Raw genomic sequence first — 25,042 nt, 5'->3', positions numbered from 1 at the left:
GGTCACTAAATTTTGTATTTTGCTATGTTTTACATTTGTATTTTGGTATGTTTCAAACTAAAATGTTTTCTATTTTTCACACCTGTATTTTGTATTTTTTGTTTTGCACATATTAAACGAATTGTACTGTACGCAGTGTAGTATGCAGTGTTTGACTTAAACCAAATAATGAGCCAAGGTAATGAAATAAGAAAATGTTGATAAAATAAGACTTTAAGATGATTACAATATCATTACACATCACAATATACTTACATTCATTTAACACAGGCCGACTTACGACCAGATCGGTTTACGACCGGTCAGTCGCAACCAAACGCAGTCGTAAGTCGACGACTACCTGTGTGTGTGTATATATATATATATACTGTAGGTATAAAATTAAATGCATCCTTAGATTGACTTGATCCTTTAAAATACATTAAGTTACTGTAGTTAAATGAGTAAAATAATCATTTCATTAATCACAGAGACTCACTCAGCTCCTGTAGGATATTAACTTTCAGTATTAGATGTGACAAATTGAAGAATCTCACACCATCTGTTCTCTTTACACCAGGGGTTCTGTGTCAAAACGTTGGAAAAGGCATCATCTAAATAAAAGATCATCTTCAGGGAAACGCTTCCTCAGGAGGAGTCCACCATGACAACGAGGCATCAGGAACTGTTTGAAATGGATCGGACGCTCGCGTCTTGTCTTCTAAGATGCCTTCAAACTGCCCTGTTGTTGCCCCAGTCGCTGTATCCTCCATGCTGACTATTACCCATAAATCTGTGCAGCTGCTCCATCAAGTAACGGAAAAAATAAAAAGGTAGACAGAGCTTTGCAGAAAAGTGAATTCATATGTAAGTAAATTTTTTTTTGGCTTTTTTCACTTAATATTTTTGAAAAGTTACTGAGAAATAAACATTATACGATCTCATAACCCTGTGACTGCATTTGTTTAACGTGATTTGTGAGGCACCTGTTAGCCAACGAGCTAACGTGTGCTAGCTTGCTCAGAATGAACGGGTTTAGTTCTGGCGTGTGAGGTCATGGCGTGCTGACGGTACATGTTACTGTAAACGCTCTCCGAAAAACAAACAAACATTCTGAAAAGATTCCTTCAGTCCAAAGTCCTGTCTATGAGTCACCTGTCTCTGACAGCAGCGAGGCAGCGACTTTTCGTTCTGAACGCACCTTCGGTGTGTCTGACCCCCATGACCTCTGACCCTTGGGCAGGCTCACCTGCGCTTGCGCAGTTTGTTGTTCTCGGTCTTGAGCACATGCAGTTTCTTGGCGAAGCAGACAACAATCATGAAGAGCAGCAGCACGGTGAGCGCCGAGGCACCGATGGCGATGCACATGACCTGGAACTCGGTGATGACGGACTCACAGCGAGCGCCTTTGTGCCACACGTAGTCCTGAATGTTACACCTGAAGAAAAACACAACAGGTGGATAAAAAGTAACAAAATAACACACACTACAGATGTGGAAGTATATGCAGATGTAGTTATTATAAATCCCTCGATACACACTGTGGCCTCACAAGCAGGTGTGTATATGAGTATGTTAATGTGTGTGTATGTGAGCAGGTTAACGTGAGTATGTTCCGTGGTGTTGATCACAGTCGCAGGTGATGCAGGTGCACGGGTAGTAGAAGTGTCAGAGCTCGGTTGTTGTTTATGGTTATTTCCCTCTCCGTCTTTTTTTCTTCAATACTTATTGTTTTATATAATGTGACTCATGCTTTGTTGGCGCCTTGTTAGCAAAAAACTAAACATCATGACACACTTCATAATAATTCCTGTTTTTGAGCTGAGATGTTCGAGATGTTCCTCTGATGGAGATCTGAAACATGAACATCACTGACATTTCACTTTCATAAACAGCTCAACGCCACATGACCATAAAAGGCTTGAGAGCATCTGTGTGTGCGTGTGTGTGTGAGAGAGAGCGACTGTGCATCATCAACTCAGAAAAACAACACACACACACACACACACACACACACACACACACACACACACACACACACACACACACACACACAGAGCTCCTCCTCTGAGTTCCCCCTAGTTTAACCCTGTTGTTGGTACCAAATGATTCTTCTGTGGTGGAAACAGGAGGGAACAGTTCCAGCTTAGACAGTGGCTCAGATCCAGAACCAGCGACTGTGAAAGAACAGCGTTGGATCTCAGAAAAGCTCCGATTTGTCTAAAATCATCTGCCGAATGTCACATGACTGTAACGACTGCAACACTGCAACTTACAGTAAAACACATTTTTATCTGCAGCAGATGGACAAACACCGCTTCGGACGATTATTTGTTTTGTTACCCTGGTTACCTGTGTCATTATAGGAACTGCACACACACACACACACACACACACACACACACACACACACACACACACACACACACACACACTTTGGCTCATCTCTCCGCTGGCTCACAGCACTTAATGTGACTCACTCTCTCTCTCTCTCTCTCTCTCTCTCTCTCTCTCTCTCTTTCATTCCTCAACACTGTTGTTTCTTTTCCATGTTTCTGCAGCTGATCTGCATGTCAATGGAAGAAAAGAGTCAAAGGAGAACCATGCACATGCACAGCATAATAACATTAGCATTAGCATTAGTACCTGACTGATGACTATAGAGCTATTATTGCAAAGCATTAGCAATGCACTTTGAACACACATGAATACTCTCTCTCTCTCTCTCTTTCACACACACACACACACACACACACACACACACACACACACACACACACACACACACACACACACACACACACAGAGCTAGCAAGAGGTGCTAGTGAGCAAAGTGTGAGATTATCACAGACACTGAGACACTAAACACACTTTTTACCCAGCGCGTTGCCGAAGTAGTCACCATTTTGTAATGTTACAATCTGGAACTGAAATGGACTGAATGTCAGGAATCTACACGTAACAATCTAAAATACTGACAGTGGAAAAGAAAAGACACTCAACATGACGCTACCACCACCATGCTTCACAGTTTTCTGAAGGTGTCCACAGTAAATACGTAAAGACTCATGACTTCAGCACTGATTTAACAGCAATCCTGGGGGGCATTTATTTATGTCACTGTCATGTTTGCAGTTCTTCTGACCGATCCCTTTTATCTTACAGTGCAACCGTTCTGTCCTGATGGCCGTGGTCTCAGATTTAGGACGACTCCACCCCCATTCCCACCCCATCCACAGGGTATGTAACTGTATAATGAACTCTGCTGTACATGAAGCTCAGAGCCCCGGAGATTACAGAACTGAGACATTATTCAGAGTAAAATATGTGACAGACACGACCTTCCGAAGGTCACGATCACATTCACAACCCAGATCACTGCACACAATCTCATTAAGTGTGTTGAGGAGACAGGAGCGTGAACTGGGGTTCAAACACATGACCTCAGCGTCATAACATGAGCAGTGGAACACAATCCAAACCACTAATCCGTAGAGACTGTTACTGACTCTTACTGTTTTACAGATTATATTTATTTATGGGCGGCACAGTGGTGTAGTGGTTAGCGCTGTCGCCTCACAGCAAGAAGGTCCGGGTTCGAGCCCCGTGGCCGGTGAGGGCCTTTCTGTGTGGAGTTTGCATGTTCTCCCCGTGTCCGCGTGGGTTTCCTCCGGGTGCTCCGGTTTCCCCCACAGTCCAAAGACATGCAGGTTAGGTTAACTGGTGACTCTAAATTGAGCGTAGGTGTGAATGTGAGTGTGAATGGTTGTCTGTGTCTATGTGTCAGCCCTGTGATGACCTGGCGACTTGTCCAGGGTGAACCCCGCCTTTCGCCCGTAGTCGGCTGGGATAGGCTCCAGCTCGCCTGCGACCCTGTAGAGGGATAAAGCGGCTAGAGATAATGTGATGAGATGAGATATTTATTTATCTCGCAAAAACAAGTGACAGATGATGAGCTGGATAGCGCTGACGCTATCGTTATATTAAAAAAGTACACAGTCTTCTCCTTTTGGACATGTTTGGTGTCTGAAGTTTCACTGTTTCATTTTTCACACTGAAGCTAGGAGGCTAACAATGCTAATAACATTTGAAGACTTATAGCCTAGCATGTGAATTGTACATTGAGTATTTCAGAATGTAATAGAGCAGGTGACTTGTATATTTATGAATTTATTCCTATTTTATGAAAATTGTGTGCCGTTAGAACTATGCTAAACTGGTAGCTACAAACGTCGCTAGCTTGTTATCCACATTAGCCAAGTAGAGCTATTTAAAGCTGTTTTAGACAGTAAATAACAGCATGAATGCTAAAGCATAATGCAGACAAAGTCTCATCTCATCTCATCTCATCTCATTATCTCTAGCCGCTTTATCCTTCTACAGGGTCGCAGGCAAGCTGGAGCCTATCCCAGCTGACCACGGGCGAAAGGCGGGGTTCACCCTGGACAAGTCGCCAGGTCATCACAGGGCTGACACATAGACACAGACAACCATTCACACTCACATTCACACCTACGCTCAATTTAGAGTCACCAGTTAACCTAACCTGCATGTCTTTGGACTGTGGGGGAAACCGGAGCACCCGGAGGAAACCCACGCGGACACGGGGAGAACATGCAAACTCCACACAGAAAGGCCCTCGCCGGCCCCGGGGCTCGAACCCAGGACCTTCTTGCTGTGAGGCGACAGCGCTAACCACTACACCACCGTGCCGCCCTGCTGACGAAGTATTACAGCTAATATGATTTAGCATGGTTGATAGATTGCAAGAGCAACAATCAAAACAAACTAATTTAACAACAAAAGCAACAAAGCTAATTTTCAGATAATTTTTGGAAATTTGATTCCGTCTCAGAAATAATGACTGGAAAGCAAGTTCAAAAACAAGTTTACCAACTCTGACATGCTAAAGTTCTTAACCATCCACTCTTAGCCTGGTTTATGATCTTTAGAACATCATGTAGTTTATGAATTTTCTCCTGTACCCAGGACAGGCTGCATATCTACAAAACCAAAACATGACCTTTACGGACTTTATGACTCATGAAGTTTATCTGCAGCACAGCCTGAACGTGATTCACATGCTTTGAGCTAAACAGCGGAGCTCAAATGGCTCTGGCAGCGAGGTTTAGTTTCCTAATAAAGTTTCCCTATTAAAGCATGAAAGCATCTGGATACTTTATTCTGTCCATGACGATGCTGGTCCTGCCTTCCAGCAAGCCCACGCTCATCCTGTAATGACCATCATCTGCATGAAAAACATCCTAAATCATCTGAGAGCCCTGCTCCTTGTCTAATCCTATACATATCTGCTCAGGTCAGGAGGTTTCTTTGGTCGTACAGCTTTTCCACCAAAACACTGCCGAATCTCGGGTCAGACTGGATTTTCCACTTCCAAAAAAACATTCCAGTCCCATAAACCTGCTGCTCTGGAACTAATGAACCAGTGATGTCAGGAACCAGTGGGTGGGACAGCACTCAAATTTAACATTTATTTGGCAAAGAAAATCTAAAAGTCTGTGTGCAATGGACTCCTGAACACGTTTTAAGCCAGATGGAGTGAGTTACACCGAGTGGACATGAGACAACTTTCAACATTTCACAATCATTGAACTATATAACTCTAATCACTTGTGATCAGTTGCTTGGTGGATGTAGCTGTGCACACGCGGGACACTCCACACACTCACACCATCTTTAATCACAGATGAGTGTGCCTGAACCCTGAATCCCACTTCCTCAGGAAAATAAACATGAGAGCTACCTAGCAGGATGAGAAGAAAGAGAAATTGGAGATAAATGTGGAAGAGTGATTGGTTAGAGAGAAGCGTCCAGCAAGGATCATCTGTTCCGCAAAGAGAACTGGAGGTAAAGCCAGGAATCATGTCATGTTTTTTTTTTATTATTATTATTTTTACTTTTCCTAACAACCATTTAGGTATTACATGACACATAATATCTCATAAAAGTTTGATTTTATCTTAACAGGTGAATTTGGCTTTCTCATTGGCTGTGTCTCAGCGCTGATCTTACTGTGTGTCGTAGAAAGGTTCACGCTACACGTTTCATCATCAAGACAATCAAACATTCTTGGAAATATCAGTGCGTTGATGGTTGCTTGTAGACTGGGAGGCTTGCATCATTGAACTGGTCACACAATTCAAGTGGTGGCTACAGAAGTGTGCACTGAGTCGTCACCAAGCCCCGAAAACTAATCAGTGACTGAGACTCAAACTGTGTCATGTGCACTCAGGTTTAGAGTATATAACATGTTTCATGGACATATTCTTGATGGTTAATTACTCAAATCTGAACAGAATAAATCAAGGAACTAAGGAACTATCCCAGGAATGCTGGGTGTAAGGCAGGAATACACCACAAAGGGGATTCCAGTCCATCACAGGACATCACGCAAATACACACATTAAAAAAAAAATGGAATAGTGATATCTGACATTTGGGAGAAAGACCACACCTGAAGCTTCGCCTTCTACCTACTGAATGTCTAATCTTTCTCTTTGTATATTTGTAATGATGTTTTTGGACCCACCCATTTTTCATTTCCCAAGTTCTCTCTGATTTCCAGTTCCACAGTAACTCTTCATGTCATTCATTTGAAGGTGTCGTTTGCACCCACAAACTTTCACATTTAGGGGCTTTTTAAAGTCACTAATCCACCAACCTATAACCAGAGGTCAGACCTGAATCCCAGAACTGTGAAGCAACAGCACTACCTGGTTCATCCACTAGTGCAGGAGGTAGACAAAAAAAATCCTGGACAGCTGCTGTAGATCCTCAGTGGAGGACAAGCTCATTCAGATGTATCAGGACAATGCCAACAAGGACGATTTGAAAAACTTCCACAACCTTGGGGACATATAAAGTTGGGTCTGGAATGTTTTGTTTTGCTGTAGTCACTGGTGACATGAAAGGAAGTGTTTTTGTGTTTCAGTGTGCTCTTGTCACTTGAGAGTGTTCCTTAAATTTGATCAAGAATCTAACATCAGTCCAAAAGTGGGCCACACCCAGTATATTCATAATCTGGATAACAGTCTTAGATTTTATTCTGAAAGACTGTGTATGTGCTTCTGAGTGTGTTTTGTTTACCTGCAGAAGACTCCAGTTCCTTCCAGCACGAAGCACTGTCCCCCGTTGAAACAATAATTTGGCATCATATCACACTGAGACTTGCAGGTCCCATTAACGAGCATCTGACATTTGGCACTGCTGCTTTTGCCCAATTTATTATGGTTAGTGGGTGGTTCTTTTTCCCGAGCAGGGATTAAAGGATTTGGGAAGTGAGGGTGGAAGTTCCTGTGTGGAGGTGGTGGAGACATGGTGGTCAGATCATCATCATGCTCATCACGTTTGGTGATATTTTCTTCTTCCGAGGCAGGAGAGACATTTTGGTCGTATGGAGTGAGGTAGTCGTTATTTTTGGGCATTGCCCAAGCAGTTGGTTCACGACCCTGAAGCTCATGGGCAGTCGGAGATGGTGGGACAAGCTCATTACCATGGGATCTGGTGTCAAAGAAATCCACTGTGAAGGATTCTGTATGGGACGGGGAATGGGAAGGGAATGGGATCAGGGTAATTGGAGGTTCCTGTCGGTCCAGGTATGAGTCTTGATTCACATCCAAATCAAACACCGTAGACTCCATTTTCTCCTCAGTGCCATGCCAGGGGCTCTTAGTGGACGCAACTGGAAGAATTTCCTTTTTTGTCACTTCGAGCAGGAGATGGTCAGTCTCCGCAGAATCAAGGCTGATTTTTAAGCCCTCGGTTGTGATCTCTTTAGCAAACGGAGTGGAAGTCAGATGATGGTCATCTTCCTGAAGTCCACTTCCAAGCTCCCCTCCATCTCTGGGTTTGCGTCCAGAACGGAGGATGAGGAACATGTTGCTGACTGGTTTGGACACTTTATCGTCCAGCTTCACCTCATCACTTTCTGCTGGCACAGAGCTGGAGTTTGAAAGGCTTGCTGACTCTGTCACGTTTCCCAACACAGAGTTTGCTGTGGAGGGGAAGGAAGTGGAAATTAGTCATAATCATGAAATGCAACTCAAAACATTTCAACTGATGAAAATACTACAAAACTCAAACAATGCTGCTGATGAAATAAGGCATAATTAGTGTCAAGTAAATGAGGTCATGCTAAATAACTCCTATCAGCATGTGCTGCAATTATCAAAGGCCAAAACCAATTCCTGCATTCAAACCTAGCAGAAGTTAGTGTTACAGAATTGTGCTAGCTCTTTCTCATTATCTCATCTCATCTCATTATCTGTAGCCGCTTTATCCTTCTACAGGGTCACAGGCGAGCTGGATCCTATCCCAGCTGACTACGGGCGAAAGGCGGGGTTCACCCTGGACAAGTCGCCAGGTCATCACAGGGCTTCTTTCTCATTATGCATTTATTTATTTTAAGATTATGGAAATAAAAGTTCTCAGAGATGTGCACTGCACCCTAAAATTCAAATCCTTTGTTTCCACTCGCACTGGAGATGGTTCATGTTCTACATTTGTGTACAACAAGGAGCTACGATTTCAGAGACAGCAACAAGCTACATCTGAACTGAGTTTTTTTTTTTAGCAGTGTGTAATTCCCTATACACGTTAAACACATGGACATAGAAACTGCTGTTATGCTGATGTCATTTTGGTGTAATGAAGGCATCATGGAAAATGATTGGGTTAATTCATCCACCACACTGACTTTCTCCTGTCCTGCAAAATGCACTGACTGAAGTCACGCTATGCTGACATGAAAAAAATAAAATAAAAATCCAGAGGGGTGTGTGTGTGAGTGACTCGCACTATCAACTAATGCTTCAGTCTTCTGTGACAGCTCCAACAAACTGTGAGCGTTTGAATCAGGAATGTGTCTGTCTCTTTTGGTTCCGTTAAATTGAAAGCAGATGAACAGAGTGTGACAGTGGGAAGTTCTCTGTCTCCAGAAGGACCGAAAATGTCCAGACGTTTTTGCTTTGGGTTTCATTATAGACCATGAATCACAGATATAATATTTCAGTGGCACATCTAATAAAATGCAGTCTCTGAGGATTTGACTCCAGCATGCCTTTACTTACTCCACACTCAGGCTAATTAACCGCATGCTAATGGCCACGTTATGAGGAATCGATCTGTGATTAACTGAGGGGAGATAAAGGAGAAGAATAAAACCTAGCACTAAATATTTAATGTTTTATTTACAGGACCTGAGACATTTTATACACATGGGGTCCACATGCTGCTTTTAGATGTTCGAGTCGATCAGTCAAGACATGTTTGGTGTGTTTCACCAGAGCTGTGAGGCTAATGTAGCTAACAAATAACAGGAGAGGGGCGGCATGGTGGTGTAGTGGTTAGCGCTGTCGCCTCATAACAGGAAGGTCCGGGTTCGAGCCCCGTGGCCGGCGAGGGCCTTTCTGTGTGGAGTTTGCATGTTCTCCCCGTGTCCGCGTGGGTTTCCTCCGGGTGCTCCGGTTTCCCCCACAGTCCAAAGACATGCAGGTTAGGTTAACTGGTGACTCTAAATTGAGCGTAGGTGTGAATGTGAGTGTGAATGGTTGTCTGTGTCTATGTGTCAGCCCTGTGATGACCTGGCGACTTGTCCAGGGTGAACCCCGCCTTTCGCCCGTAGTCAGCTGGGATAGGCTCCAGCTTGCCTGCGACCCTGCACAAAAAAGCGGCTACAGATAATGGATGGATGGATGGATGGATGGATGGAATAACAGGAGATTACAGCCACCAGTTTAGCAAGATGCTTTCTGACACTGTATGACACACTTTTTTTTTATTTACAGAACATTGTGGTGCTTGATACACAGTTCTGATATTTTGACACAGATCAGATTTTTTCCTTTCTGTTTACACTTATGGAAGACCGTGGTCATATCCGAGTCCTATGTTTATATCATTCCTTCGCCAAAATTAGCTCAGCTGAAAACAGTCACTTTGTACCAGCAGCATCCCTGTGGCTGTAGAAAAGATTGGTTCTGTTGTTCCCATGGTGATTATTGTGGTCTATAGCCTCTTTGTAATTTGCCGTAAATGTTAAATATCAGAGTGCAAAATGATGAATTTTGGCCGATAATCATAACAGTTATGACAACTTCGGAATTAACAGGAAACTCAGATGTGACTGTTTAGATGTGAGTCAAATGACCATATAGAACTTCATTTGAATACGGTCCAGATCTGATGTGAAAAATCTGATCCAAGCTGTTGACATGTATGCAGCGATATCCGATCTGTGTCGGAATTACACAGTCTGTTAGTGATGTTCTCCACAGAGAGAAAACACACTCAAAGTCACAGAGTTTGGTGTCACCCAACACCAGCATTAGACTCTGGTAAGGGGTGTGGCCTAAACTCTGAAGGCAGGGCTTGTACATTAGGAGTGGTTCAGATGGACATCACTAAGCCGTTATTTAGACAGACATTGTTTTTGAGGTGACTGTGTAAAGATTTCCACACTAATCTCACACTAACATTAGGCTAATGCTAATTTACACTACACATTAAGGGAAGTGACATCATTAAGAACATTTAAAAAAGTTCTCTGCAAAGTAGCTTTCTAGTCAGAAAAGATATTTTATATTCAAAATGCACAATTTCATAACTGCACAATTTTACCTGTAATATTTTTATAGTTTTTAATGATATTTATATTTTTAGGACCCTTCTGTAAATCACTTCTGTGACATTGGTATCCTCAATAAAGATCATGTAAAAAATCCATTAATTATTAATGAGGTTAACTGAGTCTTGGTGATGTGTTTTATAAACACGAGTGAAAAGGAACCCAGTGCTGCTTTTAAATATGTAATGTTTCACATACATGTCAAGTTATATGGTTTTCCCGTATTTTGTATTGGAAAATGCAATTTTTTGGCTAATATGGCATACACTGATTTTCATACGAGAAAATTATGTTTTGTATCAAAGATTTTTTCTGTTACTCCGAGAAAATTTTCTTAGCATCCACCATTTCTTTTTTCAAACACGCATGCCCAATGAAACGGAACTATTTTCGATTTATGTGGTTTTATAGTTTTCTCGCTCATTTAAGTACATCGGCTCGGACTGCCCAGACTGCTGTTACAGCTGCAGAAGTTATGTTCTGACAATTTCTCGTGGAACACAACATCCCCCCGACTGTGGAATGCAACATCCCCCCCCGACTGTGGAACGCAACATCCCCCCGACTGTGGAACGCAACATCCCCCCCGACTGTGGAACGCAACATGCCCCCCGACTGTGGAATGCAACATCCCCCCGACTGTGGAACGCAACATCCCCCCCGACTGTGGAACACAACATGCCCCCCGACTGTGGAACACAACATCCCCCCCGACTGTGGAACGCAACATCCCCCCGACTGTGGAACACAACATCCCCCCCGACTGTGGAACGCAACATGCCCCCCGACTGTGGAACGCAACATCCCCCCCGACTGTGGAACGCAACATGCCCCCCGACTGTGGAACGCAACATCCCCCCCGACTGTGGAACGCAACATGCCCCCGACTGTGGAACGTAACATGCCCCCCCGACTGTGGAACGCAACATGCCCCCCGACTGTGGAACGCAACATCCCCCCCGACTGTGGAACGCAACATCCCCCCGACTGTGGAACGCAACATGCCCCCCGACTGTGGAACGCAACATGCCCCCCGACTGTGGAACTCAACATGCCCCCGACTGTGGAACGTAACATGCCCCCCGACTGTGGAACGCAACATCCCCCCCGACTGTGGAACGCAACATGCCCCCGACTGTGGAACGTAACATGCCCCCCCGACTGTGGAACGCAACATGCCCCCCGACTGTGGAACGCAACATCCCCCCCGACTGTGGAACGCAACATCCCCCCGACTGTGGAACGCAACATCCCCCCTGACTGTGGAATGCAACATCCCCCCGACTGTGGAACGCAACATCCCCCCGACTGTGGAACGCAACATGCCCCCCGACTGTGGAACGCAACATGCCCCCCGACTGTGGAACGCAAAATCCCCCCGACTGTGGAACGCAACATCCCCCCGACTGTGGAACGCAACATCCTCCCGACTGTGGAACGCAAAATCCCCCCGACTGTGGAACGCAACATCCCCCCCGACTGTGGAACGCAACATCCCCCCCGACTGTGGAACGCAACATGCCCCCCGACTGTGGAACGCAACATCCCCCCCGACTGTGGAACGCAACATGCCCCCGACTGTGGAATGTAACATGCCCCCCCGACTGTGGAACGCAACATGCCCCCCGACTGTGGAATGCAACATCCCCCCCGACTGTGGAACGCAACATCCCCCCCGACTGTGGAACGCAACATGCCCCCCGACTGTGGAACGCAACATCCCCCCCCCGACTGTGGAACGCAACATGCCCCCGACTGTGGAACGTAACATGCCCCCCCGACTGTGGAACGCAACATGCCCCCCGACTGTGGAACGCAACATGCCCCCCGACTGTGGAACACAACATGCCCCCCGACTGTGGAACGCAACATCCCCCCCGACTGTGGAACGCAACATCCCCCCGACTGTGGAACGCAACATCCCCCCCGACTGTGGAACGCAACATCCCCCCGACTGTGGAACGCAACATGCCCCCCGACTGTGGAACGCAACATCCCCCCGACTGTGGAACGCAACATCCCCCCCGACTGTGGAACGCAACATCCCCCCCGACTGTGGAACGCAACATCCCCCCGACTGTGGAACGCAACATCCCCCCCCGACTGTGGAACGCAAAATCCCCCCGACTGTGGAACGCAACATCCCCCCCGACTGTGGAACGCAACATCCCCCCCGACTGTGGAACGCAACATCCCCCCCGACTGTGGAACGCAACATCCCCCCTGACTGTGGAACGCAACATCCCCCCCGACTGTGGAACGCAACATCCCCCCGACTGTGGAACGCAACATCCCCCCCGACTGTGGAACGCAACATGCCCCCCGACTGTGGAACGCAACATCCCCCCCCCGACTGTGGAACGCAACATGCCCCCGACTGTGGAACGTAACATGCCCCCCCGACTGTGGAACGCAACATGCCCCCCGACTGTGGAACGCAACATGCCCCCCGACTGTGGAACACAACATGGCCCCCGACTGTGGAACGCAACATCCCCCCCGACTGTGGAACGCAACATCCCCCCGACTGTGGAACGCAACATCCCCCCCGACTGTGGAACGCAACATGGCCCCCGACTGTGGAACGCAACATGCCCTCCGACTGTGGAACGCAACATGCCCCCCGACTGTGGAACGCAACATCCCCCCCGACTGTGGAACGCAACATCCCCCCTGACTGTGGAACGCAACATCCCCCCCGACTGTGGAACGCAACATGGCCCCCGACTGTGGAACGCAACATCCCCCCGACTGTGGAATGCAACATCCCCCCGACTGTGGAACGCAACATCCCCCCCGACTGTGGAATGCAACATCCCCCCGACTGTGGATGCAACATGCCCCCCGACTGTGGAACGCAACATCCCCCCCGACTGTGGAACGCAACATCCCCCCGACTGTGGAACGCAACATCCCCCCCGACTGTGGAACGCAACATCCCCCCGACTGTGGAACGCAAAATCCCCCCCGACTGTGGAACGCAAAATCCCCCCGACTGTGGAAACGCAACATCCCCCCCGACTGTGGAACGCAACATCCCCCCGACTGTGGAACGCAACATCCCCCCGACTGTGGAACGCAACATGCCCCCCGACTGTGGAACGCAACATCCCCCCGACTGTGGAACGCAACATGCCCCCCGACTGTGGAACGCAACATCCCCCCCGACTGTGGAACGCAACATCCCCCCCCGACTGTGGAACACAACATCCCCCCCGACTGTGGAACGCAACATCCCCTCCCCCGACTGTGGAACGCAACATGCCCCCCGACTGTGGAACGCAACATGCCCCCCGACTGTGGAACGCAACATCCCCCCCCCGACTGTGGAACGCAACATCCCCCCCCCCGACTGTGGAACGCAACATCCCCCCCCGACTGTGGAACGCAACATGCCCCCCGACTGTGGAACGCAACATCCCCCCCGACTGTGGAACGCAACATCCCCCCCGACTGTGGAACGCAACATCCCCCCGACTGTGGATGCAACATGCCCCCCGACTGTGGAACGCAACATCCCCCCCGACTGTGGAACGCAACATCCCCCCCGACTGTGGAACGCAACATCCCCCCGACTGTGGATGCAACATGCCCCCCGACTGTGGAACGCAACATCCCCCCCGACTGTGGAACGCAACATCCCCCCCGACTGTGGAACGCAACATCCCCCCGACTGTGGATGCAACATGCCCCCCGACTGTGGAACGCAACATCCCCCCCGACTGTGGAACGCAACATCCCCCCCGACTGTGGAACGCAACATCCCCCCGACTGTGGATGCAACATGCCCCCCGACTGTGGAACGCAACATCCCCCCCGACTGTGGAACGCAACATCCCCCCGACTGTGGAACGCAACATCCCCCCCGACTGTGGAACGCAACATCCCCCCCGACTGTGGAACGCAACATCCCCCCGACTGTGGAACGCAACATCCCCCCCCGACTGTGGAACGCAAAATCCCCCCGACTGTGGAACGCAACATCCCCCCCGACTGTGGAACGCAACATCCCCCCGACTGTGGAACGCAAAATCCCCCCCGACTGTGGAACGCAAAATCCCCCCGACTGTGGAAACGCAACATCCCCCCCGACTGTGGAACGCAACATCCCCCCGACTGTGGAACGCAACATCCCCCCGACTGTGGAACGCAACATGCCCCCCGACTGTGGAACGCAACATCCCCCCGACTGTGGAACGCAACATCCCCCCCGACTGTGGAACGCAACATCCCCCCCCCGACTGTGGAACGCAACATCCCCCCCCGACTGTGGAACGCAACATCCCCCCCCGACTGTGGAACGCAACATGCCCCCCGACTGTGGAACGCAACATCCCCCCGACTGTGGAACGCAAAATGCCCCCCGACTGTGGAACGCAACATCCCCCCCGACTGTGGAACGCAACATCCCCCCGACTGTGGAACGCAACATCCCCCCCGACTGTGGAACGCAACATCCCCCCGACTGTGGAACGCAAAATCCCCCCCGACTGTGGAACGCAAAATCCCCCCGACTGTGGAAACGCAACATCCCCCCCGACTGTGGAACGCAACATCCCCCCGACTGTGGAACGCAACATCCCCCCCGACTGTGGAACGCAACATCCCCCCGACTGTGGAACGCAACATCCCCCCGACTGTGGAACACAACATGCCCCCCGACTGTGGAACGCAACATCCCCCCGACTGTGGAACGCAACATGCCCCCCGACTGTGGAACGCAACATCCCCCCCGACTGTGGAACGCAACATCCCCCCGACTGTGGAACGCAACATCCCCCCCGACTGTGGAACGCAACATCCCCCCGACTGTGGAACGCAAAATCCCCCCCGACTGTGGAACGCAAAATCCCCCCGACTGTGGAAACGCAACATCCCCCCCGACTGTGGAACGCAACATCCCCCCAACTGTGGAACGCAACATCCCCCCGACTGTGGAACGCAACATCCCCCCGACTGTGGAACGCAACATGCCCCCCGACTGTGGAACGCAACATCCCCCCGACTGTGGAACGCAACATCCCCCCCGACTGTGGAACGCAACATCCCCCCCCCGACTGTGGAACGCAACATCCCCCCCCGACTGTGGAACGCAACATCCCCCCCCGACTGTGGAACGCAACATGCCCCCCGACTGTGGAACGCAACATCCCCCCCGACTGTGGAACGCAACATCCCCCCGACTGTGGATGCAACATGCCCCCCGACTGTGGAACGCAACATCCCCCCCGACTGTGGAACGCAACATCCCCCCGACTGTGGAACGCAACATCCCCCCCGACTGTGGAACGCAACATCCCCCCGACTGTGGAACGCAAAATCCCCCCCGACTGTGGAACGCAAAATCCCCCCGACTGTGGAAACGCAACATCCCCCCCGACTGTGGAACGCAACATCCCCCCGACTGTGGAACGCAACATCCCCCCCGACTGTGGAACGCAACATCCCCCCGACTGTGGAACGCATCATCCCCCCGACTGTGGAACGCAACATGCCCCCCGACTGTGGAACGCAACATCCCCCCGACTGTGGAACGCAACATGCCCCCCGACTGTGGAACGCAACATCCCCCCCCGACTGTGGAACGCAACATCCCCCCCCGACTGTGGAACGCAACATCCCCCCCCCGACTGTGGAACGCAACATGCCCCCCGACTGTGGAACGCAACATGCCCCCCAACTGTGGAACGCAACATCCCCCCCCCGACTGTGGAACGCAACATCCCCCCCCGACTGTGGAACGCAACATGCCCCCCGACTGTAGAACGCAACATCCCCCCGACTGTGGCAGACCATTTCTCGCAGCTAGTGAAAAAAATGTTTCCCGATTCAAAGACTGCACAGGTAAGCATTTTTTTGTTTTGTTTTTTAAAAAGTTTTTACTGTTTGCATGTAGGAACGCTTCCTCCATTATGATGATAATTTAGGGAGGCGATACTGGGAGTCGCCGTTTATACAACGGCAACTGTAGTTACCCGGCGATTTCTGGTTTCGCTTCCCTAAACATTTTAATTACTGATAGACATTATATGTAGACACAGATGACCAACACTCGTTACTACCATCAGTCGTCAGTAAACTGGAAAACTACTGAATGAAGAGTAATGGTGGTAACGACCGTCGGTAACCTGTCTCTAAAACGTGTAGTCGGGGATGGAAGCAATTTTACACCATCTACATGTTTGCCATCTGATTTTCTTTTATTGACCAGGAAAATAATAGCTGTATACTGGGGAAAGGTCTTGGATGTAAAAGCTGCTCTGGGTGTTGCCAGGTTTCCAACACTGAAACAACTTTTTACTGCTTTGCTGCGCCTCCCACAGAGCGATGCAGATAGTGAGAGGGCTTTTTCATTGGTTAGGGAAATTCATCCTGACTTCAGAAAAAATACAGCTGCAGACACATTAACTGCATACAGCGCCCTCCACAATTATTGGCACCCCGATTAAGATGTGTTAAAAGCCTTAAAGGTCCCATGGCATCGTTTTTTCATTAATTGTGCGGTGGTCTCTAGTATGAATGAATACCCTGTGAGCCGGTTTTGGTGAAAAAAATGCTGTGGTTCTCCTGTTTCAGGCTGTTCTAGTTTGGTGGAGGAGTGGGTGGGGAGAGAACGACAGGATTTCAGCTCTTACTCATTAATATTCATGACATGTAAACCTGTTACCTCTGATTGGCTAACAGCACCGTGACGCTACCTCCAGTGGGTCAGAAAAAGCGGATGTGGGTGTCTTTTTGTAAAAACTTTCGATTGGCTATTATGGTCTCGACATCGATGTTTTGACCAATCACAATGTAGATGTGGCAGCAGGGGCGTGGCCGAGCGTCGGTCTGTGAATGGAGGGCGGAGTCAGGGAAGGTAAGTGGCAGAATCACTGCACCTGATGGGAATTAACATGTGTTTGTGTGTCTTCCCCAGTGACCGCGCTCTATAAGAGGAGAGGGAGAGCAGAGGAAGGGAGCTCTCTCCCCAACCAGAACACTTGTGTGTGTGTGTGTGTGTGTGTGACTGGGAGGGAGTCATTCATTCATTCGTTCATTCATTCATTCATTTATTTATTTATTTAATTGAATACTCCCTGCGGCAGCGGCTCTCATCAAGGCACGAGGCACGGAGCGGAGCTTGCCTCGGGGGGTGTGGGGGGAATAATGTCCCCTGGCTGGGAGCTGACGGGCCCTGGCAGCACTGGTTCGTTCGGGAGAGGGCAGGGGTCACTGGCTGCCAAGTCTGGTGAGGCTGGGACCTAGGGTTAGGGTTAGGTGAATTACATCCCGAGGCGCGGAGCTAGCCCGCCCAGGGAACACTCTTTTTCATTCAGGAGAGGGCAGAGGCCGCTGGCTGCCAAGTCTGGGGAGGCTGGGACCTCCCCTGCCCGAGTTACGAGCGTGCAAAGTCGGGCTGGAGCTGCCATTAGAAACGAAACTGATGCGGAGCACCGCGCCACGCCTCGGGGCGAATTATGTCTCTCTCCTCGTGCTTTCTTCTCGTGGGCGGTCGCAAGCCAAGGTGGGCGAGGCCATGAATACTAATTTTTGAAGTGACATAACTTCGTATGGCTTTTTCTGATCCGCTCGTTTTTCCGGCTATTTTCTTTCATAAGCTAATACAGGGAATGGGAGTAGAATTACATTTTCACATGCAGCATGCATATGCAACTCGGAGTGAACTATGGTATTTCAAAAAGAGCCAGTATTAAACGTTTTTGGTGGAAGGGCACCTTTAAAATAAATAAAATTTTTATTGCAGAAGCATAATCTCACACTGAAAATTGTAGAAAAATGTAACCTTTAACTCAAGTGAATTAAAAAATAAAAATAAAAAATCCCTGACTATGAAATAATTATTTTTCATAAAATAACCTGTTCCACAATTATTGGCACCCATAATAATTCCTAGAAAATAAATGTAATTGAAGCATTTCTGTCATTTCTACTGTAGTTTATAAAGTTGATCAGAGTATCTAGGAACCTTTAATTAGTAATTCATCACATCCTGTTTCCCTGGGGTATAAATATGATGTGATACAGAGGCCTATTTCTCTTATCCACTCTTCAACAGGGGAAAGACAAGAGAACACACCATTCGAGTCAGGCAGATGTGTGTCAACCTTCATAAGTCAGGCAATGGCAACAAGAAAATAGCTGCTCGCCTACACCGGCCCATATCTACAGTCAGAGGAATCATCAATAAGTTTAAAACAACTGGAACAGCGGCAAACAAACCTGGATGAGGATGCAAGTTTATCTTGCCACCACGCACAGTGAGGAGGATGGGAAGAGAAGTAAAAAGTTCTCCAAAGCTCACTGTTAGAGAATTGCATCAAAGAGGAGCATCTTGGGGTCACAAAGTCTCCATAACAACCATCAGGCGCTATCTACATGCCAACAAGCTGTTTGGGAGGCATGCACGGAAAAAAACTTTTCTCACTTACAAGCATAAACGTAAATGTCTGGAGTTCACTAAGCGGTACTGGGACTTCAACTGGGACCGTGTGCTTTGGTCAGATGAGACCAAGATAGAGCTTTTTGGCAACAAACACTCTAAGTGGGTCTGGCGGAACACAAAAGATGAGTATGCGGAAAAACACCTCATGCCCACTGTGAAGTATGGGGGAGGATCGGTGATGCTGTGGGCCTGTTTCTCTTCCAAAGGCCCCGGGAACCTTGTTAGGGTGCATGGCATTATGAACTCTTTGAAATACCAGGACATTTTAAATCAAAATCTGTTGGCCTCTGCCCGAAAGCTGAAGATGGGTCATCACTGGGTCTTTCAGCAAGATAATGACCCTAAACATGTGGCCAAATTGACACAAAAATGGTTCACCAGACACAAAATCAAGCTCCTCCCATGGCCATCTCAGTCCCCAGACCTCAACCTAATTGAAAACCTGTGGCGTGAGCTGAAGAGGAGAGTGCATAGGAGAGGACCCAGAACTCTGGATGATTTAGAGAGATTGTGCAAAGAGGAATGGTCGAATATCCCTCTCTCTGTATTCTCCCATCTTGTGAAATGTTATAGGAGAATATTAAGTGCTGTCTTGTTGGCAAAAGGGAGTTGTACAAAGTATTAACATCAGGGGTGCCAATAATTGTGGCACACATGATTTCATGTAAAAGAATTATTTCTTAATGTGGGATTTTTTTCCCCACTGAATAAATGCACTTGAATTAAAGGTTGGATTTTTCTCTTTTTTTGCATTGTTGTCCTATATTATTTTTAAAAAATGAATTTATTAGAAGCCAATGAACATATCTTAACGAGGGGTGCCAATAATTGTGGAGGGCGCTGTATCTGCAAATTAAAATGAAGTGTGATGAGGAGCTACAACTGCGACCCAAGCAGTGATATTATAGCTCGTGCCAAATCTGCAACATCTTTGTACAACAAAGAACACTCCAAAAAGGAAAAAGATTTAAATTCTTGTTATAAATTACTGGGAAAATTTTCAGTTTAACTTCATAATTTATTAATATTTTCACTTATCCTTGTTTACATAATATATTTCATGTGGTTTGGTCATCTTTAGTTGGATCGAACACCGCTTGTGGTGTCGACACTTTTTTCTCAAATGGAACTTTTACTAACCTTCATTTCCTGTTTGACATGATTATATATCATTTATTACATGTAACCTACTATTTTAATTAACACACTGACTGAGTACTGCTGTTATAGTTCAAGTAATTTTCTTTGGCGGAATGTAATATTGTCGGTGACGTCAACACTTGTCAAATAGAACTTTGTGTAATTTTTATGAACTATTTAATATTAATACATTTTATTTGCAAAATTTGCGTCAATAATTCTGGTACTACTGATACAATGTATATTAAATAATTAAGTTTATAGTTCAGTCATTCTCTTTAGTAGATAATTGTTGACTTGACTGGACATATAGTCCTTTTTAATTCAGTTGTTTTCTCTGGGATCTAAAATTTCTTTTTATTCAGTACATGCTTATTTGATCCCTTTAACTTGATGCAGTGTGATAAGTGTGCCTATTGCAATAGGAGTGTATAATGTGGAATAAAACAATCGGTGCTTTGGATTATATATTGGAATTTTTTCTCGTGTATAAGGGCTCATGGGTGTGTGTAAGGGAAAAGTACAGATTTTGTCAGGGCATGGGGAACTAAAGGTTGACATGTATGGTTTCATATAGGCTGCAATAAAAATGTGAGCTATAGATCGTGGAGTATGCGTCCAGCCGTCTCGTTTCGCTGCATCTTTTCTGGAAATTGATAGTTTCATTTCTGGAAGCGACCTTGTTCCCGGCAGTTCTAGAAACAGTGATGTCACTTCCTGCGCTCATGAATATTCATTTGAAACGGTCTATAGTGAGTCAAGTGGATTTTAGCAGGCAGCTCAGGATCCACCATCTCACTCCTCCAGTTGAATTCAGTGAATCCCACAGAACTGAACACAAAGGCGTGAAAAAGTAGGGGCCTCGCTGGAGCTCATTCTGAGGGGCTACACAAAGGCGTCATTGTGTGTCTGATTTCTCTCAGAGGGTCGGACTTTGATATGTGACAGAGGCATACCCCTAATTCCTTACACACACACACACACACTGAGACCAAACATCAGTCCAGAGGTCAGAGTTATGATAAATAACAACGTGTTCAGATCTCACGGTGATCTTCATCTTCAGTGCAGAATCAAAAGTCAGGACTTCTGATGAAACACCGTGTCACAGTGTGATGGTTCGAGTGTTGGGTATAAAGGAAACTCAACGCTAAAATGGCACTTTCTTTCTTTTCATTCATTTACAGTGACAGGAGGTGGAGTTTTGATGACATGAAGTGGGCGTGGCTGAGAGAACAGAGTGTAACTTCATTTAAAATGAATGAGGGGCAGGAATGATGGAAATAAGGATGCTTCATTTGTCAAGCGAGAGAAGAAATATGCCCTTGATTTATACCCTTTGTGAATTGAAAAGCACTGTAGGGGGCACTGGTGAGTGCCAGTGATGAGTGTATGTTGCGAGCAGGGTGTAAAAGCTAGTTAGCGTAAATCACCATGTAAATGCCGGTGTATGCGTGTGTATAAGTCAGAGTTCTTGTCATAAATAAGGTTTTGTAATTAGTCTTGAATATTCCTGCATTAAAACTGCATTGGTGAGTTCTGAAAGACGTCTAAAGAGCCGTTTCACTCAGAAACCAGAAATAAACATGGATCAGGAACGCTTACCAGTGACCAATATGTAATGTTTTTCAGTGACTGCTAGCTGTGACCACAGCCTGAGTCTGGAATACTTTTCCACAATAATGCAGAAATTCTACGTTCTCTGAATGACACCTCATTAAAATAAAAAACATCTGGAAATTACGACTCCTTCACAGTATTAGCTCTACTCGAGACACCATCGTACGCTTTCTCAAGGGTTCTTTACATTTCGGTGAAGCGTTCTTAGGTTCCTAACATTTAACTCTGTTCTACACAGAACCTTTTCTGCAAGCAGAGACTCTGTTCTGTGAGATCTGATACAGAAGACAAGCTGAAGCTCCGTTAACCTTAGAACCTTCACAGCAATGATACAGCCAAGCTGACATTTCTTAAAAATGACCCGCGTCTGTTTGATAAAGCAGAAAGAAGTGAGAGATGGCTGTTCCAATCGAGAGAGAGAGAGAGAGAGAGAGAGAGAGAGAGAGAGAGAGAGAGTGTGTGTGTGTGTGTGTGTGTGTGTGTGTGTGTGTGTGTGTGTGTGTGTGTGTGTGTGTGAATAGTCGCATTCTCGTCCTTGCCTCACTGATCAACAGGTGCTGCACTGGTGGAAAGATGTGTTGCCATGGGAACTGGCTCAAAGAGAGTGAGTATGTACACACACACACACACACACACACACACACACACACACACACACACACACACATTTTAAATATATAGTCAGTGGTTTTGGCAGAACAGACAAATTCAGCCACACCCTTTATTGATCCACAGAAAGCCACGCCTCCATAACACATTCTACAGTTGACAGCTGATTAGAAACAAATCCAAAAAAGAAAAGCCAGCGTCACTAAAGCAAGTGTTTCCATAGCAACACACCAATGGCTGCAGACTGCTCACTAAAGCACTCACACTTTTCTCCAGATGTGCTCCTCTGGCCTGAAGCCCTCACACTGACTCAGAATCTGTGCTGTCAGTGCACGAGTATAAACCAGAGAGTGTGTAGCAGGAGAAGAAACCAGATGTTAATGCAGGTTCTGAAACATCTGTGTAGGTCAGACAGGTGAGACAGGTGAGATGGGTAAGATAGAGGAAACAGGTGAGACGGGTCAGACAGGCAAGACAGGGGAGATGGGTGAGACAGACAAGACGGGAAACAAGTGAGACAGGTGAGACAGGGGAGACAGGTGAGATGGGTGAGACAGGGGAGACAGGTGAGACAGGGGAGACAGGTGAGATGGGTGAGACAGGGGAGACAGGTGAGACAGATGAGATGGATGAGAGGAGAAAAAGGCGAGACGGGTGAGACAGATGAGACAAACGAAACAGGTGAGACAGGTGAAACGGGTGAGACGGGTGAGCTGGGCGAGACAGGTGAGACAGTCAGCAGCACAAGACTAGCGTTTCTTCACTGATGTCCTTTATTTGTCATTTGACAGTTGGCACGTGGAAAACTGCACACTAACATTCTCATGGTAGCTCCATTAACACATACTGACATATATTAACATCTACTACACAAACTAATGCACACACACACACACACACACACACACACACACACACACGCACACACATCAGTGAAAGAAATATCATGTTTTAGAAAATAACTCATGCACTTAATGTCTTTCTTCGTCTTTTTTTCTCTACAGGAAGATGAGCTGCACTTCTGCGGTGATAATCATCTAAAATAATAATAAAAATAAAATCTAAACACAAGCTCTATCTCCTGTGAAGATCATCACCACAGAAATGATGTGACATGGAGCTGATATGATCATCACTGGGCATGAGGATTTCATTTTAGCTTCATTTATCACTCATTAATAAACCTGATCTCATTTAAACTGGTTTTAATTCACGAGCACATCGACTGGGAGACAATAAACTCGCGAGATCAAAGGGTTTGGTTAAAAAAAACATCGAAAAAGGGCATGAACAGTGAAAATACTCAGCATCCTTTTCTCTTTTGTCTCCATCAAAACGCGTTCAACAAAGGACTAAACCACTGCGGGGGGTCAGACCCCGCCCACTGGAATAAAACACAGATAAGATGTGATTAAGGATAAAACGCTGCAGAAGGACATTTTTTGTGTCATTTCACTTAAAAGACGATATGAATTTATTCCTAAACCCCGGAGCTTCTCCCTCACAGTGCTGATCATCACCGGGACACGGCAGCGGCGGCGGCCGGTTGCCATGGACACGGGCTGGCGGTGGGAGGGGGAGAGGAGGGCTCTGACTGGCGCACTGGCTGCACGAGCACTTCGTGTTCTCTTCTTGGGCAGTGTGCACGCGAGCACAGAGGAGAGTGAAAACCAATAAGGAGTGACGTCATTGTCGTTTTTCGTTAGCTTTGTAGCCACCAAGTAGCTAACACTGAAAAATTCAACAAAATGTTCACACACACTGTGGGTCAGCTGCGTTTCTGCAGAACCTCTTTACGCAGGACTGTGGCATAAGAACTCACTTCACCCTGTTTTAGAGTTCTGCCATTTTACAGGTTGCTGAAAGTGTAGTGCACTCATGATATGATCGATATCCCACAATGCATTGCAGCAGGTTCGCGCACAAATGACACAATGGCAATTGCTAGGGCTGACATGATGGTACTGTTGTGTGGTGAGTTTCCCAAAAGTCTCTTAACGCTAAGAGCATCTTAACCAGGAGAGAGAGAGAGAGAGAGTGTGTTCATTGTGCTGCTCACTCTACCATTTAACGATGATCTTTGTGCTACAATGCTTTTGGGAAACTCAGCACTGTTTGGTTGTTTCTGTAGCCCATGTTTTTACTCTCCACTCATCATGCTGAAGAGAACAGGGAACGGTGTGCTCAGAAGTGTCCTGCTCCCACAATCCTCTGCGCTGGAATGGGATGTGGAGTAAAGAAGGCTTCACTGCAGAGTGAATGTGCCACAGTGCACTATACACTTCTGTAGGGAGCCATTTTGGAAGCAGGAGAATGGAACTCCTACCCCAGACACCCAGGTGGGTTCTTCCTCACAGGTCTGATAGAAATTCATCAAAAGTCACTTGAGTCATCAAAACGATAGGCTAGAACACTAGAAACATTGGTTCTACAGCATGTATGGCCTGTGTTGGAATTCTAGAACATAAATAACATTTTAGAACGCGAATGGCCTTCTCGGACAAAAACCAACCAAAACGGAACCCAACTGCACTGTGGGTCTGAAGCACAATGTAGAACAGCATCAACACCACTGACCTTCTAGAACAGGAATCATCTGATCC

The 25,042-nt window shown here is 47.1% G+C and overlaps 1 protein-coding gene across 3 annotated transcripts in view; it reads right to left on the bottom strand.

Moving 5' to 3' along the window:
- cspg5a (chondroitin sulfate proteoglycan 5a) overlaps positions 1-25,042 on the bottom strand; it is a 40,106-nt gene that overhangs the window by 13,410 nt on the left and 1,654 nt on the right. For all 3 annotated transcript variants that reach the window (XM_060900521.1, XM_060900523.1, XM_060900522.1), the window contains exons 2-3: positions 7,087-7,993; positions 1,229-1,417 (exon numbers count right to left, since the gene is read on the bottom strand). In XM_060900521.1, coding sequence (XP_060756504.1) covers positions 1,229-1,417; positions 7,087-7,993 — 1,096 coding nt within the window. The remainder of the gene's footprint in view (positions 1-1,228; positions 1,418-7,086; positions 7,994-25,042) is intronic.

The sequence above is a fragment of the Neoarius graeffei genome, chromosome 19, assembly GCF_027579695.1.
Source record: "Neoarius graeffei isolate fNeoGra1 chromosome 19, fNeoGra1.pri, whole genome shotgun sequence".
Lineage (NCBI taxonomy): Eukaryota > Metazoa > Chordata > Actinopteri > Siluriformes > Ariidae > Neoarius > Neoarius graeffei.
The sequence above is the reverse complement of the archived record's forward strand: the minus strand, read 5'-3'. Positions and strand labels throughout refer to the sequence as shown.